General features: G+C 40.8%; 1 protein-coding gene across 1 annotated transcript; it reads right to left on the reverse strand.

Annotated features, from left to right (window-relative positions):
* Positions 1-449: 449 nt before the first annotated feature.
* Positions 450-6,455, reverse strand: LOC143281417 (adenosine receptor A1-like). Its single transcript, XM_076586626.1, has 2 exons — positions 5,601-6,455; positions 450-635 (listed from the first exon to the last, which is right to left on the reverse strand). Exons 1-2 carry the CDS (start codon positions 6,453-6,455, stop codon positions 450-452), a joined length of 1,041 nt encoding a protein of 346 aa, XP_076442741.1.
* Between the last annotated feature and the right edge of the window lie 12,264 nt (positions 6,456-18,719).

The raw sequence follows: 18,719 nt of genomic DNA on the forward strand, positions 1-18,719 counted from the left end.
ACAAAAACCCAAAGAGACAAGCACGGGATCCATTATCTCATCTCGATACCGGTGGACTATTATCCTCTTGATGATGACGGGCCATGTCCTGGTCTCGGCATCAAAAGCTCCCCAAACCACAACACTGTCACCAACATTGACGGGAGGAATTGCCAAGTTGTTTAAACGTTGGACCTTCAATCTAAAGGTCCCGGGTTCGAATCTCGGTAACTGGTGGGTTAAGGGTGGAGATTTTTCCGATCTCCCAAGTCAACATATGTGCCAACGAAGGTGCTGCTGGGTCCCCACTGGTGGCCGCTGTCACTGCAGCAGTGTAAGACGTCCTGCTGCAAGTTCTGCAGCCTGCAGATAACACACTGCCCGTGATGATACTAGTCCGTGAGGGCCGAGCATGGCTGATGCTGACTGCAAAGCTGAATGGAACCAGTTCTGCAGGTGTTGTCGAAAACTCAGGCAGTCATCATGTGGGGTTGTGACCTTGGGTCGGCCTGACCTCTGCCAGTCTGCAGTGGAGTTCGTCTGTCGATGATGTTCACAGTCTCCAGGTAGTCCTGCGTTTGTAATGATGCCTCCTTGCGAATTATCTCATGGAAACACTGACCTGCAAAAGCTCCAGCACTCTCTGCCACTGTTGTCTATCGTGAGTCACGACATTCTCCAGAGTGATCAAACGCATAATCGGTGAATGCATTAGTGTTTATCCGACTTAAAATAACATGTAAGTGACGGGTTGCATGTGCACTTGCAAACACTATCGCGGTCGCTGTGCGGCATGGCGAATGACAAGCCCATTGCGGACAAAAGCCGAGTAAATAAATCCAAGAGAGGTAAATAGTCTGTCAATTGATGTCATTAAAATACCCGCGTATCCTTAGCCTTTACTTTTTGATAATATCTCCTGGATACTTCCTGACTCTCAGTATATGATGGTAAAGCATACCCAGGATTTGGGGACAAATGTGTGTTAAATGTGTGCTTTCATTTGGTAACAGATGCTGAACTGCTTTTATTGGCCAATATTCTTCTGAGATTTAAACTGGTTTGATCATGATCAAATCTGAGTAATCATCCAAAACCACTCTTGATCATGATATGCGGATAACACAACTGTCGATGGACTGAAAAGTTGAATTTATTCAGTATGAACCATCTGAATCTTTTTGACTGGAATTAGTTCTAATTGTAGATGGAAACATTTCCGTTTAACTGCTTTTGTTACTGTTTTTGACCATAGTCCAATGACAACTGTGAGTTCGTATACATGGGCAGCAGCATATTTTGTTATTTGGAAGTTTCATGCTATTCAAATTCAGTTATGTTGTATGACTGTTCGCATAAAATGAAACAGAATAAAATGTAATAAAACAAGAACACTCCAAGTTTCTTCAAGAAAAAAAGAGGAGATTACCCTGCAGTTTCAACTTTTCCAGATATAGGCAGAAGTGTATCATCGTCATTTGTTACAACTGATTCAATTATCATATTTATGCACTGACATGTGACATTGAATCATGGTTAACATAGGCCAAAAAAGGATCCTATTTGAGAATTTCATGAAGTCACTATTTTGTTGAGCTGATTTCCTAAAGTGTAAAAACGTTGACTGTTTTCTAACCCATGTGTGGTTTCATCAGGACACGTTGGTCACAATATTTACTTTCAACAAATCCATGCAAGAACCGAAATAGTTTTCCCAGTAGCAACAGGAGGTTATCACACACATTCACAGACGGGGAACTAACAGTAAGTCGAAATTTTGATTCTTTCTTTCGAGCGTTAACCCTGGCTTCATAATTATCATTATCAGTGTACTTTTGTTTTCTTGCAGAAAACAGGCGGTCATGGCTATTCAGCGACAGTATACAGCTAATGTTCCTTTGCAGTGGAAACTAAACGTTGACAGTAATAATCTTGTCCAAAACTGGGAAAAAAAGAGTAAATTATATTGCTGTCTAATTTTTTTTTTTTTAAGGCAAGAAAAAAACTGGTTTTCACACACACACACAAAACCAAAAACAAAAAAACAAAAACACACACACACAAAAAAAAAAAACGACGTTGAGTGAACAACTCCCCAGTGTCAAATCACCCACCCCTTGTGTCGCTTTAGTTTTTGTTTTATTGTTTGATTAATTGGAATTACAAGTGAACCATGATGTATTTTCTGAAGAAACAGACTGAATGAAAACAATATATTATTATGCGTTTTTATATTCAGACCAGTTGGCATGGTCATAGCGCAAGGGAGAAGGAATGCTGACACAATCCAACGGATCCCTTACTTCTCGCAACCACATACCTAACAAGTCTTGTGCCATCTGACAAAAAAGCAAGAGTAATAGGGAGTAATAATTACAAAGACAGTGCAGCCTAATTCAGATTACACCAATAATAATAATAATATAGCAATTTAGTGATGAAACAAAACTGTACATTATCATTTCCGCGCATCTAACAACACACTATTACGGTATTTTGTGACGTGACGGGACATTGCGGACCTTGTTTTGTTGCGATGTCTGTGACGTCACAGCACTCTCATCGCGGTGGGCAGTTAGAATGAAATTTCATGGCAGCAGGTGATTTTGTTGTTGTTGGTACGACTGAATCATAATGTGTGCCGTACATTGATTTAAAAAAAAAAAAAAAAAGAAAGAAAGAAAGAAAGAAAACGTTTGACTTCAAAGTGAGTTTGCACGACTCTGCTGGGTATTTGTAAATCTTTAAGAAAAATATAGTAGTCTAGTACACGCATGGCTCCATTGGAGTAGCTGTCAGAATTTTGAGTAGTTCATGTTACCAAGTATTTGGATATTCATTTTCTTTGGTAGCACTGTCCTACATGTTGCAACTTTGAGATTGTAATTTGTTAATTTTGTTGGTAATTGTTTTGTTTGTTTGTTTTTCGCTTAGCCTTTCATTGCATAAACTTTGCATCGCTTATCAAATGATTTTACTTAACTGATGTTACATTAATATGTTCCCAATGTTTTTGTCATGAAATATCAAAACCTAAAACAATAACACACAAAAAAGAAACTGTCAGAATCCTTGCGTTTAAAAACGACATTAAAAAACAACAAACAAAAATCTGGAAAAAAAATTATCACACAATCAAAAAGTTAATCAACTCAAAGGAGGAAGAAATTCATCAGAAATTCACAAACATCTAATCTCATGTCAAGTTTGAAATTTCTATCACTTTTGGCAGCTGAGGAAATGATAATGTCAATGCTTAACACAACGCACACGCACGCACGCACTAACGCGTGTTCTGTATGTCTCTGTCTGTCTCATACTCAATCAAACAAGCGAGTAAAATTAATCAAGAATAATCAATTCATCAATCATTTTTGTTGTTGTTGTTGTTTTAAGAAGAAATGATAATGCCTGAGAACTTGATTCGATAAATGAACGAGAGTGAAAGGCACAACAATCCAGCAAGGGTAAACAGAAGAAAAACAAAACATTTAAACTGGCAGATTTCTCACATTTGTATTAATGTGTGTGTGTGTGTGTGTGTGTGTGTGTGTGTGAGGAATAAGTTCGTTTGTCCTAATGACATTGACGCGACACGGAATGAAGAGGTAACGCGCCCGCCTAGGAAGTGAGAGAATCTGAGCGCGCTGGTTCGAATCACGGCTCAGTCGCCAATATTTTCTCCCTCTCCACTAGACCTTGAGTGGTGGTCTGGACGCTAGTCATTCGGATGAGACGATAAACCGAGGTCCTGTGTGCAGCGTACACTTAGCGCACGAAAAAAGACCCCACGGCAACAAAAGGGCTGTCCCTGGCAAAATTCTATAGAAAAATCCGCTTCGATAGAAAAAACAAATAAAACTGCACGCAGAAAAAAAAAGAAAAAAAAAGGGGGGTGGCAGCCCGAATTTCACACATGGAAATAATCTGTTGTGACAAAAAAGAGAAATACAAATACAATAAGTCTTACGAGGATATTCGAAAGAAATAGGTTATTTTTAACAAATAAATTTCAAAGAAATTGGACCTTACCAGTATGCTTTTGATAGATGACGAAATGAAACCAAAATCACCAGCAAGATTTTTCGCCATTGCTTGTATTGTCAGAAAAGAATCACTTTGGAAGCCTCACATTTATCAGCTATAAATACTGCTACTCTCATGTCAATTTCATAACTTATAATTATGAATCACATATTTCTCTTTTTCTGAAAAAAGTTGGATGGTCGAGTTGTGTCATACAATCTTTATTTGCTGTGTGTAAGGCATTGGTGTGTACTGTATAACCAATACACGTATGTGTGAGAGTGAAATGAGTGTAATGTGAGCGAATGTGCATATTTAGCATGCCTTCGAGTGTAACGTTACAGTTGCATTGTCTACAACCAGGCTATCCTTTAAGAATGTATAAATGTGATTGTCGGTGTTAAAATTCAGAGTTGTGGTTGATGTATTCTTTCCTTTTTACTCATAGTAATGTACTAATTTCTTCGTCTACCGCCGTTATTTCTTTGTTTATACTGTCCCCCTTGCCAAATGGATAGTATTGTCAATGGATGGAAAACAATGTCCGTATCCCACCCACCCCCCGCGCCCCCCACTCCCCGCCATGTCCCCACTCTCCACCTCCCTCTCTCTTCAAAGAAGTACAGACATGACGTTTTCATGATCACACCCCATTTCATCTGTCCACAGAAGGCTCCAGTTCGAACATAGGTCCACTGGAATATTCAGTTCCGGAGTTTTCTTCTTCCGTCATTTTTCTCTCTGTTTCTTTGGAAGCATGTAGTTTATGAAGCCCTCTGTTCCTTCTATTTCATGGCAACTATTTATGCCATGTTTCTTTTGTTCATTGACACATCACTTGAGGTAGATGCTTCAGGGCCCACCGATTGCTCCTTATCAACGTTACTAAGAGCATTATTTCTAGCTGTACTTTGTTTACCTTTACTAAGGTGTTTCTCCTCTGGGTATGCAGTGTCTTTTTCACTTCGCTGCTCCATTTCTAATTGTTGAGAAGTCTGTGTCCACTCATGAGTAGAAAGTATGGTGCCTGGTATCTTGAGAACTTTTTCAGTGGACGTGCTGCTTCTTTCTAGAGAACTGTCCTCTCCGCAAATCTGTTGAAATTGTTCGTACTGCCCCTGTCCTGGAAGCACTTGTTCTGTGTGCATTTCTTCCCCATTGCAAATTTTCTGTTTCGAGGACGGCTCGCTGATCCCTGAAATGTTGGTAGGCTGCAACAGGAAGTTGATATCACTTGAACTAGGAGATCGGCTTTCCTTCTCCAAGATCTCCATGCCTTCCTTCAGCATGTCGGTCATATCGAACATTGAAATTTGGCTGCGTGATAATGACTGTTGAAATAAAGTTTCGCATAAACCTGCCCAGAACATTTTCTCTGGTGGTGTTGCCTGTTGAAACTGTCCACATTTTCTATATTGTATAAGGCTAGGGCGACTATATGCAAACATTCTACTATTCGTTTTTCTTGTCAGCACTTCATCTGCTATACCCTGGATAATTATGGACTCTTTTGACGTGTCCGACGACACTGAAATTGACTGCCCCTTTACAATGACTTTGCCATGGACACTTTTTTTCTTGCGAACCGCATTTACAAATGTGTCGTCTTCAATGTTGATGCACCTTTTGAAAAGAAGCTTTTTGATGGTTATCTTAAAGTGTGAATAACCAAAGGCGAACAGAAATGGACTGATGACGGGGTTGAGGCGAGTAAGAACATGGCATGCTTGATAAAACTCTGGCGGAACGTCCGAGTCAGAAAAGAGGAGAAAGGTGTTTGTGATGTGAAAAGGCATCCAACACAAACTAAATACTACAATCACCAACAGAATACCCATATCGCTTCGCATGCTTCGCTTTAGTGTTTCTTTGAATTGATCTTTCTTGGTCGTCATAAATATTTCTGTCCTTTTTCTCGTTCTGCGGACAACATGGAAAATATAAATGTATATCATTGTCATGGCAACCAAAGGGGGCAGAGTGTAGACGAAAAAGATGAAGTAGACCAAATACTCTAAGGTGATGACTGTTCTAAAGGTGCACCTGCTATATCCATCTTCCCCTTTATTCCATCCCAAGATTGGAGGTAGACCAGTAAGAGTGGCTACCAGCCATGTGGCAGCCACGATGCGTAAGGCCCGTCTTTTACCCATCCACTGCCGGTAAATGAACGGTATTCGAATGGCCACGAATCGTTCCACAGAAAGTGAGAGCACATTGAGAACGGACATACTGGTAAGTAAAATTACCAGACTGTTGCAGATGACACAACTGTAGAAGCTGATGTTCATGGGCAGGGTCCCGTTGGATACAATGACCAAGGGTGGCACTAACAAACTCGCTAACACATCCGAGGCTGCCAAACTTCCAACGAAACAATTGCTGACGGTGCGAAGTCGGTGCTCTTTGTAGATCGCCAGCAGGACGATGATGTTGGTGACCAATCCCATCATCGCAACCACGACGTCGATAACGTCAATAATGATCAATTGTTTATAACTGCGCAATTCTAAATATGGTACTGACGTTGAACCATTCATATTTCAACCCTGCAGACTCATTTCATGATGGTTGCACATTCAAAGCAGGATTTTTAGCAGACAGTTTTCCAATCCTTTGGATAGTTTAAGTGGACTAGTCAGGGATTCTGAAAGCTGACAGTGGTGGTTTTGAATAATTACGCTGTAACGTGGTTGGTCACATAGTCTTTGCAGATGATCCATGTATGTTCTTCAGTTTGTGGAGCCGTTGCACGTCTTTTTTTTCTTTTTTTTTAAATCTTACCTGAAAAGAATAAGAGCAGGCATGTCTTAACAGTATTGGAGAATTGCTGGATAATGGTCATGAGTTTTAAAAAAAATAAACATGAGGCACAACCTTTATGGCTCACGGGAGATTCCTGCTGATTTGAACAAACAAGAAAAACAAAACCATCAACAATTGCATATGAAACCAAATGCGCGACGTGGGGAGAGGGTGAGGGTGGTCGGAGTGGTTCGAGGTGTTTCCAGTACTTACTTGTATATCGATCCAAACCACATTATCGCTCACCATCAGAAAAGAATTCATATCGAACTAAAAGTTGTCTGCTGAAAGCAGAACGACTGCAGGTAAAGCAGCCAACACTATTCGACCTTTAATTGCTTCATAATCATATTATAAATTATATCGATATTTCAAACGTTCACAATATTCATCACAAAGTTTGGGCTTCGAACCATACATCAGGGCTACTCTCTCTTTTTTTTTTCTCTCTTTTTTCTTCTTCTTCTTTTTTTTCATATACATATATTTTTAATGATAAATGAATAACTGAAAAGTCAACTATGTGTAAACTGCACAAGTCAATCCAAATATTTTTTGCTCGCCGTCAAAAATTGATTTTTTTTCTGTAGAAACATCGAAATATTTTAAACACGTTTAGCCATTGTTCAAAAACAAAATGCAGAACTAAAAAAGGGAAAGCAGATACTTACACCCCCCCCCCCCCCTCCCAAAAAACAAAACAAAAAAACAAAAAACAAAGAAAAACAACAACCAAACAAACAAAAAACAAAAAAACACACAAAACAAATGGGAACAATGCAAGCAACATGAAAAAGATGAACACCCCAAACACCCAGACATTCCCCATTGAAGACACAGCTCAACATGTCAACACACATTCGAAGCCCACTGAGGTAATACAGACAAGTAATGAAAATGGAACTGTGAAATAATACACACAATCCACCACCCACGTCATACCTTCAGACCCTACAGATTGACGCCAACCCCCTACAGAAACAAGTAAGACAAACACATCTCTAAATCAATCCCACAGTCATGATTCTCCCCTGAATTACAACACCACAATAACTTATAGTATCTCGGTGTTGGGGGGAAGATGCACTGCTTGAGGGAAAATCTACTGAAAACAGTACAAATACACAAGTAGGTACAAAAACCAATATTACTCCCAGTCCAACTACCACCAAAAAACGCCCTACCAAGGAAGAAATGCTTGACACACAGATAAATTAAACATGCAACTGCTGTACCGATTGAAGACTCCAGCATACGGACCATTGATGCACGGAGACTATCCCAAAAAAGCCAAAACGTTGTGTCAAAATGTGCATGAGCCTTGCATGACTGTCGGGGACATACACGGGTGGTTACGCGTTCATCCAGTTCATCCCTCCGTGCACCTGGTCACTGTGCATGTCGGAGTCAAGAGCACCCCCAATAGCCTGGTCACAGAGAGGGAGTGGTCAGACGTGGTTCTCCCTTGTGTTGATACGTTTCAGCTCAATCATCTCTGCTTTGGGTCAACATAATTTGTTTTAAAGCACATAGAACTTGACAGCAGCCTGCGAGAAACGTGGTGATGTGTTCATCAACAATCACTGCACCTTTACAGCAATACCAGGAGTTTTCGCTTGACCTCTACATAGATGTCACCCATCCCATCCCCGAAGGGACAGCTGAAATAGCTGTGGTATTGATAACCAACGTTCTTCTGGAATGCCTGCCTCTTGGTCGCCAGACGGTAACCGTCCAGACATCCCCTATAGTGATGTTCGTTCACGCTCATGGCAACCTCGACGTCGACAGGGGTCACAAAGGAGTCCTGCCTTTACCAATTCCAAACTATCCTCACTCCCACAATCCCTGTACCACTATCCCCCCCGCCCCGTACTCCCTAATCCCAAACCCTGCATCCTCCCTCCTCTCTGTCCACCCCCAATATCCACCGTGAGGGTCACTTCCAGTGTCAAAAGACGGGAACACCACATGCCGAGGCGTTTCTGTTTTTCACCCAGACAAACCTAGTGCACCTCGTCCGCCACCTGCTTCCCTCACCACCCGTCTGGCTCGGAGGGCATGATGCAGGGTCTGCCTTCTGCAGGTCCACTCCAACACCTGGCTGTGCACTTCCTCAACATGGTGGCCCAACTTTGCGCGCAGCAAACTTCAGTATCATGATGCTGTAGCAATGTGTTTGTGTGTGTGTGTTTGTGTGTGTGTGTGTGTGTGTGCGCGCGCGCACGCGTGTGTGAATATATATATATATATATATATATATATATTTATATGTGAGTGAATGCGTGCAAGTTCGTGCGCACGTGGTTGCGCGTAAGCAATAAGCAAGCATGAATGTTTGGCGATTTCGTGACTTTGTACATATACCCTAGTTACCCCACGCTTCCACGGAAATCCTCACAGCGTGAGAGAAAGCGTTGGTGGGCTGTCTAGCTCAGGTGAAAGCTAACATTCCGGCACACAACACCAGTTTTACAAAACGATGAACATGTAAATATATTATTTTTACAAGAAGCAAAAAACAAAAACGAAGGAAAAAAAAAGTTGTGATCTGATCACTAAATTCATGTTGATTTTTCCTTATTTTAGAATTGAACATCTAATTTTAAAATTGATAAGTAAAAAGATTTCTGATTCTTAGTCCGCCGTCTTGCCTGAATGTTTTGTTGTTGTTGTTGTGTATGTTGAGTGTTGCACAAGCGTTTTGAGTTTTTGTTGTGAATTTTCGAAGTGGAAAGTCGTAATAATGGTAGGAAAAGATTTAAAGTCTGATAGACATGGCCGTAAACAATGAAATACCAGTAGTTGGTGGGGTGTTTAAGTTGGAACTGTTCACTTTCCATCACATAACTAATTTACTTTCGGGTTGACATTCACTCATTTTTGATGGTGAGCAAAAAACAACAACAACAACAACAACAACAAAAAAAAAAAAGATTCGGATATATGACATTTGTATTTTTCATGATTTTTATCTTGTAAATATGAATTGTATTGTTGCTAAACAAAAAAATGACTGATTAAAAGAAAATAATGATAATAAAAAAAATATTTTAAAAACCCTAAAATACGTGTAAATATCTTCCCCTTCCACCCCCTCCCTAGTCCCACATCACCCGCCCCTTGTGTCACTTAAGTTTTTGTTTTGTTTTTAATCGCAAGAAATGAAAAAAAAAGAGCCAGTTCCAGTAGGATTGTGGAATTCTTATCTTGTTGAAGAACGACTAAACAGACTAAATGAATATCAATCTATTATGCACCTTTATATCCAGACCGGTTTGCAAGTTCATAGTACAAGGAAGAAGGAACACTGACACAATTCAATGGATCACACACTTCTCGTTGTCACACACCTGACAAGTCATGTGCCATCAAATAAAAGCGTGTGTGAGAGTGACAGAGAGGAATAACTAAAAAGCATGTATAACCATTATTTCGAAATAAAACCCTGTACATTATCATTTCCGTGCATCCAACAGCAGCATGCTATGTAAGTATTTTCATCGCTGCAGTATACCATAGCTTTTACTTCAGTATCAACAATATCGCTTGAGCGACACTGACAGCACGTGACTTTCCAAATATGGAGAGCAATGCCTGTGAAGACGTGTCGACAATGTGCGACATCAACACCTCACTGCAGGTTTCAAGGTTTCCCGCTACAATGTGGCGAGCTTCTACAAAAGTGGTGTGCAGTCGATGCGAACGATCCTTGGGCGACGGCCCCAAACAGGCGATATTGCGGTCCTTGTTTTGTTACGTTGTGTTTGTGACGTCACAGCCCTCTCAGCACGGCGGGCCGTCCGAAAGGGATTTCATGGTAGCTGATGAAATCTCTTGCTAACTATAACTGAATCAGCATGAGTGTGCCGTATCAGGAATTGAAAAAAAAAAGAAAAAAAAAAGTTTTATTTCAAAATGATTTTGCATAGTTTAATACAGTGTTCTGGAACCTTTTTGTTTTGTCAAGAAGTATCAAAACCTAAAATAACAAGAAAAAACACAAAACAAATAAAAACAGTTTTTAAACTGTTTAAATCCAAGAACTGGAAAATAACATTTTAAAAAATCCACACACACAAAAACACACAATAGAAAAGATAACCAACTCAAACGAGGAAGAAACTCAACAGCTGAGAAAGTTCAGTAACCTCTGATAACATGCCAAGTTCAATGTTTCTATCACTTGTGGCGATTGAAAAATGCAAATGTTAATGCTGTACATAACACATACACGCATCCATGCATCCACGCACAAGCGCGAGTGTGTTTTGTGTGTCTCTCTCTGTCTCTGTGTCATAAGCAAGTTTAAAAAAATCAAATAAAAGGAATGCCTGAGATCTATTCAATGAATGAAATTGAAAGACACAACATGTATCAATACTTTTTGATATTTGTGTCAGGCATGATTTCTTTTGTCCTAATGACATGACATTGACGTGACTCGGAATGGATTAGATATCCTTGAATTGCAGCTGATACAAACAAACCAAACACCACTGCTTAGACCACTCAAAACGTTTCCCAGTGGAGTAGCTACAAAATGACTGAGTCAGAACGAGACTGATTGACAGACATAGAGTACAGAATGCTTCAGACGACGGTGTTTCTCAAAACATTTCCAGTGTCACAAGCTTTTTCATTTTCACTCTCTCCGCCCCTTCTCATTCTGTGTCTGTCTTTCTGCCTCTCTCTCACTCGCTCTCTCTCTCCCACTCGCTCTTTCTCACATCAAAGACCAACAGACATGACATTTTCATTGTAACACTCCGTTTCATCTCTGACCACAGAAGACGCTAAGCACAGATCCACTGGAAAATTCAGCTCCTGAGTTTTCTTTTCATTTTTCCTCAGTTTCCTGGGAGGCACGTAGTTTATAAAGCTTTTCTGTTCCATTGATTTCATGGCAACTATTCATGCCATGCTTTCTCTGCAGACCATTGGGATCAAATGTTCATCACTTGAGGTACATGCCTCAGAATCCACTGTGTCCTCTTTATATACTTTAGAAAGAATATAATCAGTGGTCGTGCTGCTTATGTCTAAAGTAGTGTCCTCTCTGCAAACCTGATCAAGTCGCTTATACTCCCTGTGCTCTGGAAGTGCTTGTTCCGTGTGTATTTCTTTCCTATTGCAAATTTGTTCACCTTTACTAAAGTGGTTCTCCTCTGGGCATGGAACAGATTTTTTTTTGCTTAGCTGCTGCATGCGTTGAGAGGTTGATGATTTCTTTTTATCAACATTAGAAAGAATATAATCTCCACCTGTACTTTGTTTGTCTTTGCTAAGGTGGTTCTCCGCTGGGCATACAAAAGAAATTTTTTTGCTTTGCTGCTGCATGCGTTGAGAAGTCGGTGTCATCCGCACATCATGAGAAGAAAGTACGGTGCCTGGAATCTTGGGAATTTCATCAACGTTCATGCTGCTTATTTCTGGAAGAGTGTTCTCTCTGTAAATGTGACCAGGTTGCTTATACTTCTTGTACCATGCAAGTGCTTGTTTCGTGTGCGTTTCTTTCCCTTTTGAGGATGACTCTCTGACCTTTGAAAAGGTAGATTCCATAAGAAAGTCGATTTGACTTGAACTAGTAAATTCACTTTCCTCCTTCTTCTCCAAGATGTCCAAATCCTCCGACATCATGTCAACGACATTGAACATTGAACTTTCATCACCTGATAAGGACTGTTGAAACAGTTTACTGCCTAGACCTATCCAGAATTTTTTCTCTGGTTGTTTTGCCTGTTGAGACTGTATATATTTTCGGTTTTGTAACATGGCTACGAGATTGGGTTCAGAATTTCTGGAATTGCATATTTCATCTACAAAATACTGGATATTGAAGGACTTTTCTTCTGCGTAGGACGGCATTGAAATTGACTGGCCCTTTACGTTGACAATGCCACGGTCACCTTTTCTCTCGTAATCCACAATAACACTTGTATTCTCTTCAATGTTGATGCACCTTTTGAAAAGAAGCTTTTTGATGGTTACCTTAAAGAGTGAATAACCAAAGGCGAACAGAAAAGGATTGATGAGGGGGGTGAAGCGAGTAAGAACATAACACGTTCGATAAAACTCTGGCGGAACGTCCGAGTCAGAAAAGAGGAGAAAGGTGTTTGTGATGTGAAAAGGCATCCAACACAAAATGAATACTACAATCACCAACAGAATACCCATATCTCCTCGCACGCTTTGCTTAAGTGTACGTTTGAATCGATCTTTCCCGTACGACATCATCAACGTTTCTGTCATTTGTCTCGTCCTGCGGACAACACGGAAAATATAAATGTATATCATTGTCATGGCAACCAAAGGGGGTAGGGTGACGACGAAAAAGACGAAGTAGACCAAATACTCTAAGGTGATGACTGTTCTAAAGGTGCACCTGCTATATCCATCTTCCCCTTTATTCCATCCTAGGATCGGAGGTAGACCAGTAAGAGTGGCTACCAGCCAGGTAGCAGCCACGAGCCATAAGGCCCGTCTATTACTCATCCACTGACGGTACATGAATGGTTTTCGAATGGCCACGAACCTTTCCACGGAAACTGACAGCATATTAAGAACGGACATGATGGTCAGGAGAATCACCAGACTATTGCAGATGACACAAGTGGAGAAGCTGATTTGCAAGTCATTGTTGGATAAAGCGACTATGGGTGGCACTACCAAGCCCACTAAAACGTCTGAGGCTGCCAAACTACCAACGAAACAGTTGGTGATAGTGCGAAGTCGGTGCTCTTTGTAGATCGCCAGCAACACGGTGATGTTGGTAACCGATCCCATTATCCCAACCACGACCTCAATGACGTCAAAAATGATATGTCGTTCAATAGTGCTCCATCCTAAAGGCGGGTCAGACGCTGAGCCATTCATCTTTCAACTGGGCAAATTCGTTTCATGATAGTTCCATATTGAAGGCAGGATTTTCTGCAGACAGTTTCACAATCCTTTGCATAGTTAAATATAAGTGCACTGATCAAGGAATCTCAATGCTGACAGTAATTGTCTTGAACAATTACGCAGTAACATGGTAGGCCACAGTTTTTGTAGATGAGCCTTGTATATTCTTCAGTTAGTGGACCCATCGCCAGCTTTTTATTTGTCCTGAAAGGAATGAGTACAGGCATGTCTTAACGGTAAGGGAGAACTACTGAATAATGATATTTTTTAATCAAACATAAGGCAAAGCCTTTATGGCTCACGTGAGATTCGTGCTGATTTAAACAAACAAACACGAAAAACGAAACCAACAACAACAACAAAACCAGATACGGGTTGTGGGAAGAGGGTGAGGGGGGTTTGAATAGTGGAGATGTTATCGGTACTTATTCATTGTATATCGATCCAAATCACATTTTTGCTCACCATCAGAAAAGAGTGTGTGTGTTGAACCAAATGTGTGCTGACAACAGAACGATTACACGTAAAGCAGGAAAAACTGATCAGCATTTCTTTGTTTTACGATCATATTATAGATATATCGATGTTTCAAACAATCACTATTTTCATCGCAACTTTCGGGCTTCGAAGCCTACTTCTGGGCTATTTTTCTTTTGAAAAAAGAAAGAAAAAAAAAATCAATCGAATTACTTAAGTTAACGAAATGTAAACTGCATAAATTATTCCAAATCATTTTTTGCTCACCGTCAAAAACTGATTTTTTTTTCTGTAGATGTCAAACATTGTACTGAAATGTGGATGCATTCTTAGGCAGCACCTGCTACCGTCTTTTTCATGACTGTAGCCATCCAATGCACTATCATATATAGTACTTCAGAACGATTCCCATCAAAACCAACTTTGAGGCAAGATGGTGGACGAAAAAGTTGTAAATCATGTTGCCGACTCGAATGTTAAGCTAGTTCATTCTTGTAAATTATTGGTCTGAATTGAGTCACCGAGCCATTATCTTTGATCATACATATTTTTCTGTGTTGCAAGCGCGCTTGTGAGGAAACAGAATTCAAATCAAATTCGAACTGGTTAGTAGTTTGTAAAAACACTGGAATAGAGAGAGGAAGAGATCCCCAGTTTTTTTATGTCTTCAGCTAATCCAATCCAGCTACCATAGCAGTCCATGGGGACAAGTCCAAGCAGGCATAGCCCCAACCTCCATAGACCCTACCTGTGGAGCTCGAAGGGTGCGAAGCAAGGAGCCAATGCAACTGTGGCTGGTAGGGAGTTCAGTAGAGGAACTGTTTTTGGAAAGAAGCTTTCCGACTTGGAAAATGTCTAAATTTCTGCATACGACTTGTCCTGGTGTACTTGCTGGCATCAGTTAGTCATCTGGTCTGTCTATCATGCCATTGATGACCTTATAGAGCTTTGTTAGTTGGACCTTCTGTCGTCTGGTTTAGTCGGACACCAACTACTATGCCCCCTGCTGACGACAATGATGGCTCTGTCACGGACCAGACAGAGTGAGCGTCTTCCCCAAAGTGGAACTGCCAGCACATCCCTTTGACAGTCCCCCATGAATCTGCCGACACTGAAGACCTTGACAAAACTCATCCCAAGCGCGGGAGTGAAAGGGTATCGAAACTGAGATCACCATGAGAGCAGGGCATGAAAGGCCACATAATTTTGGACTTTTAATTTTTTTAAAAATTATTGATGAAGAAGCAGGACGGCGATGATGATGATGATGATGCTATGGAGGTCCATTTAGGTTTGGGATTACGTGACAAGGCTGTACTATACGCTTCCTGTCATAATGATATCCCGGTGTCAACCGGGCCCGAGAGATAGACACATGCAGTGTTGATCAGGAAATTAGATCAGGACACCCAAAGACGCATCCGTGAAGTTGAATTGGATGATAACTGACTGTGTGGTCCCTGTCCTCCCATTTAAGCCCACAGCATGCTCAACCTGGGTAGGAGTCGGCCGCGGGCCAAAAAACTCACCTCCGCGTCCTCCCAGCCGTTAGTCTGCGACACTAACCACTCCGCCATGGCGGCTGGTCCTTTCAAGAACCTTGCTGTTATCTTTGCTCTTGTGAAGGACCAGTGGCTTTGCGCGAGTTGTTCTTTAGAAGTTTTACTATCCCTGCTTCATGAACAGTGATGTCAGGTATGTGGCTCAAGTCTTCCTGCGTGAATACTGATGGTAATGCCGGTTCAAGATGTTTGCCCTGACTGCCGTCTTTCAATGGAGCCACTCCAGTGCTGTCTTTCCTGACGGATTTGGTGTAGGTATCTTTCCTGAGTGACTTGGTGTACCCCCAGAACCTCTTCTGTGATGTGTGTAAATCATTCTGAATGGAGTTGAAGTCTCCTTTACTGAATAAAAAATATTTTCCTTGGCAGCCATTTTCTCTGCTGTTGTCTGAGGTTATAAACGTTGTCATGGTCAGAGAACCCACGACGAGGTTGAACCTGGCTGATCAGACTATGGTTGTTGGTTGCATCCTCTGTCTCTGACGATGGGAAATCAGCAAGTTGGTGAAAAATGAAGTCTCTGGCAAAGTAATAAGCCGTTTGCACATGGCTGATTGGAGTAATATGGAATGGCAGACTCTGTTGTCCAGTCGATATCTTCCAAATTTAAGTCTCCTCCATGCCAGATGTGCGCATCGTGTGGGATTCGACCTGAGGAGTTCTCCAAGGCCGTGGAGTATTCAGGGTCACTCATATCAGAGGCTTTGTAGAAAGATCCTACATACAATCAGATTTTAATCCTCGGATCTCAATCTTACCCATAGTTAACAGTGGGCAGAGGACTTCAGCTCGTCTGGTTCACCTGAATCTTGATCTGATCAGGATGAAAACTTCTCTGTGGCCGTCTTGTCTATGTCTGCGAAAGGATGTATATCCTGCAGGGAAGACCTCAGTTGAATTGATTTTGTCATCCAACCAGGAATCTGTGCCAAAGATCACGTCTGCCTGGGATGCTTCAACTAACGCTTCCAGATGGGGTTTCTTCTTTTGAGTTTACTGGAAGCTTTCCACAGCTACCTTTACTGGTTGGTCCTTACTATTTGATGAAGAATGTTGGTAGTTCTTGCTTGCATGTATTCCATTAGCTGGGGAAGATGTTGCCGTGGGACTATCAAAGCTGAAGTTTGACTCTGCTTCTAAAGCCCTCTGTGGTGTGTTCAATGACGAAAAAGGATTGCTTGTATTTGTATCAAGAGAAGTTTTGAACACGAGGAAGAAAAATTTGGTAAGCTACAATAAACAGCACTTCCAGTGAACATTACTTAACATTTTGAAAACCGGTTAAGGCATTGAAATATATTCCTTAAGGTACTATTTTTTTTGCAGGAATCACTATTGACATAAGGGATTGTCCATTTATATGCTTTCTCATAGAGTACGCACGAGTATTTCAAAGGCCTTAGCCCTGGATTTGCATTAATGTCACCAACAATGTTAAGGAATTACAAGAATGTTCATACGTGGAACTGTTTGTTTTATTCGAGGAACGATCTCTTCCCTAAGCTAAATGATACGAAAAAAGAAAGTGCACTGCCAATGCGGAAACCGATCGATGGTATGTGCCCCTGTATGGAATACCCTTTCGCCACAAGGGCAACGAGTAGAAAAATGTAAACCTAATGGTGTTGAAAACATAAGAGTAAACAAATCCGGTGCAGGTTGCAAATGGCTGCCGCGACAAGTGAGTGACAAGCGAGTCAGACCGCAAATTAAGATTTCTGAGTCAAAATGGTCCAAATCGACTATCCATAGTATACACCCACTAAAAACACCACCACCAATAAAAAAAACAACAAAAAAACACACGATGTTATCACAAATGAATGATGATAGGAAACGCACAAAAACTAAAAAAGAAGGCACTTAAAACAGCGAGGGAAAGAGAAAGCTACTTCCTCCACGCAAGCACACCTACTGATGAATTAATCTTCTTTAGAATTTGGTACACAATAAACACGCCAATGGTCTAGTGTCATTCTGTGTGTTCTGTCCTTAATTTTGTGTCATTCTGTGTACTCTGTCCTTAATTTTCTTTTCTGTTCTTTCAACTCCGGACAGGAAATAGAATATCATACTGTCCTCAGACCGCAACGTAAGAAAAAGCGAATTGGGAACAGCTCTTGCTAATCAAGAGGCTGAAGGAAATAAAACATTGACGATCCGCTCGTTTCATTTATTTATCTATAGTCTGTTCATCTAAGATGATGATATTAGACTGTATTCATGATTTCGAAATACGATTTAATCCGGAAGATTTACAACCCTGTAATGGAATGTGTGAACATACATGCATACGGACACATGGACAACTAAAACAGGATTATTACATGGATTCACTCTGTTTACACATGTGAGCCAATAATAATAATGATAATAATAATAATAATGATAAATGATAATAACTGTAAAGTGCTTGTGATGTCTTGATTGACGAAGAAAGGGCATTGACAAATCACCTTTGTTCTTGTTATCACTGTTTAGAACAGCGCGTCCATGTGCATGTGTGTATATGAATAACAACTAGAAATGAACATCCTTCAAGTGCAGTTTAATAACTAGTTTAATCCAGCAGACTTACACCCCTATAATGGAATTCATGAACGTGCATATGCATAACTGAAACAGGGTTATTACACGGATTCACTTTGTTTACACACATGAACCAGTAATAACAGGATGTAATGTACTCATGATGTTTTTGACTGACGATGAGATGCTATTGACAAATCTTTTTCATGCCATTGTTTGGGAGTGTGTGTCTGCTTCATCCATTCAGTCCCTTCAGCGCATACAAAACTCTGCTGCCCGACTCGTCCTCAGAAAGAAAAGATCTGAGCACATCACTCCTATTTTGCAACATCTCCATTGGCTCCCTGTCTCACACAGAATAAAGTTTTAGATTGTTGTGCGTGCGTGTGAATGACTGGTGCGAAAGCGCTTTGATTTGTCTCTGCACAAGATTCAGCG

The sequence above is a fragment of the Babylonia areolata genome, chromosome 4, assembly GCF_041734735.1.
Source record: "Babylonia areolata isolate BAREFJ2019XMU chromosome 4, ASM4173473v1, whole genome shotgun sequence".
In the NCBI taxonomy this organism is placed as follows: Eukaryota; Metazoa; Mollusca; class Gastropoda; order Neogastropoda; family Buccinidae; genus Babylonia; species Babylonia areolata.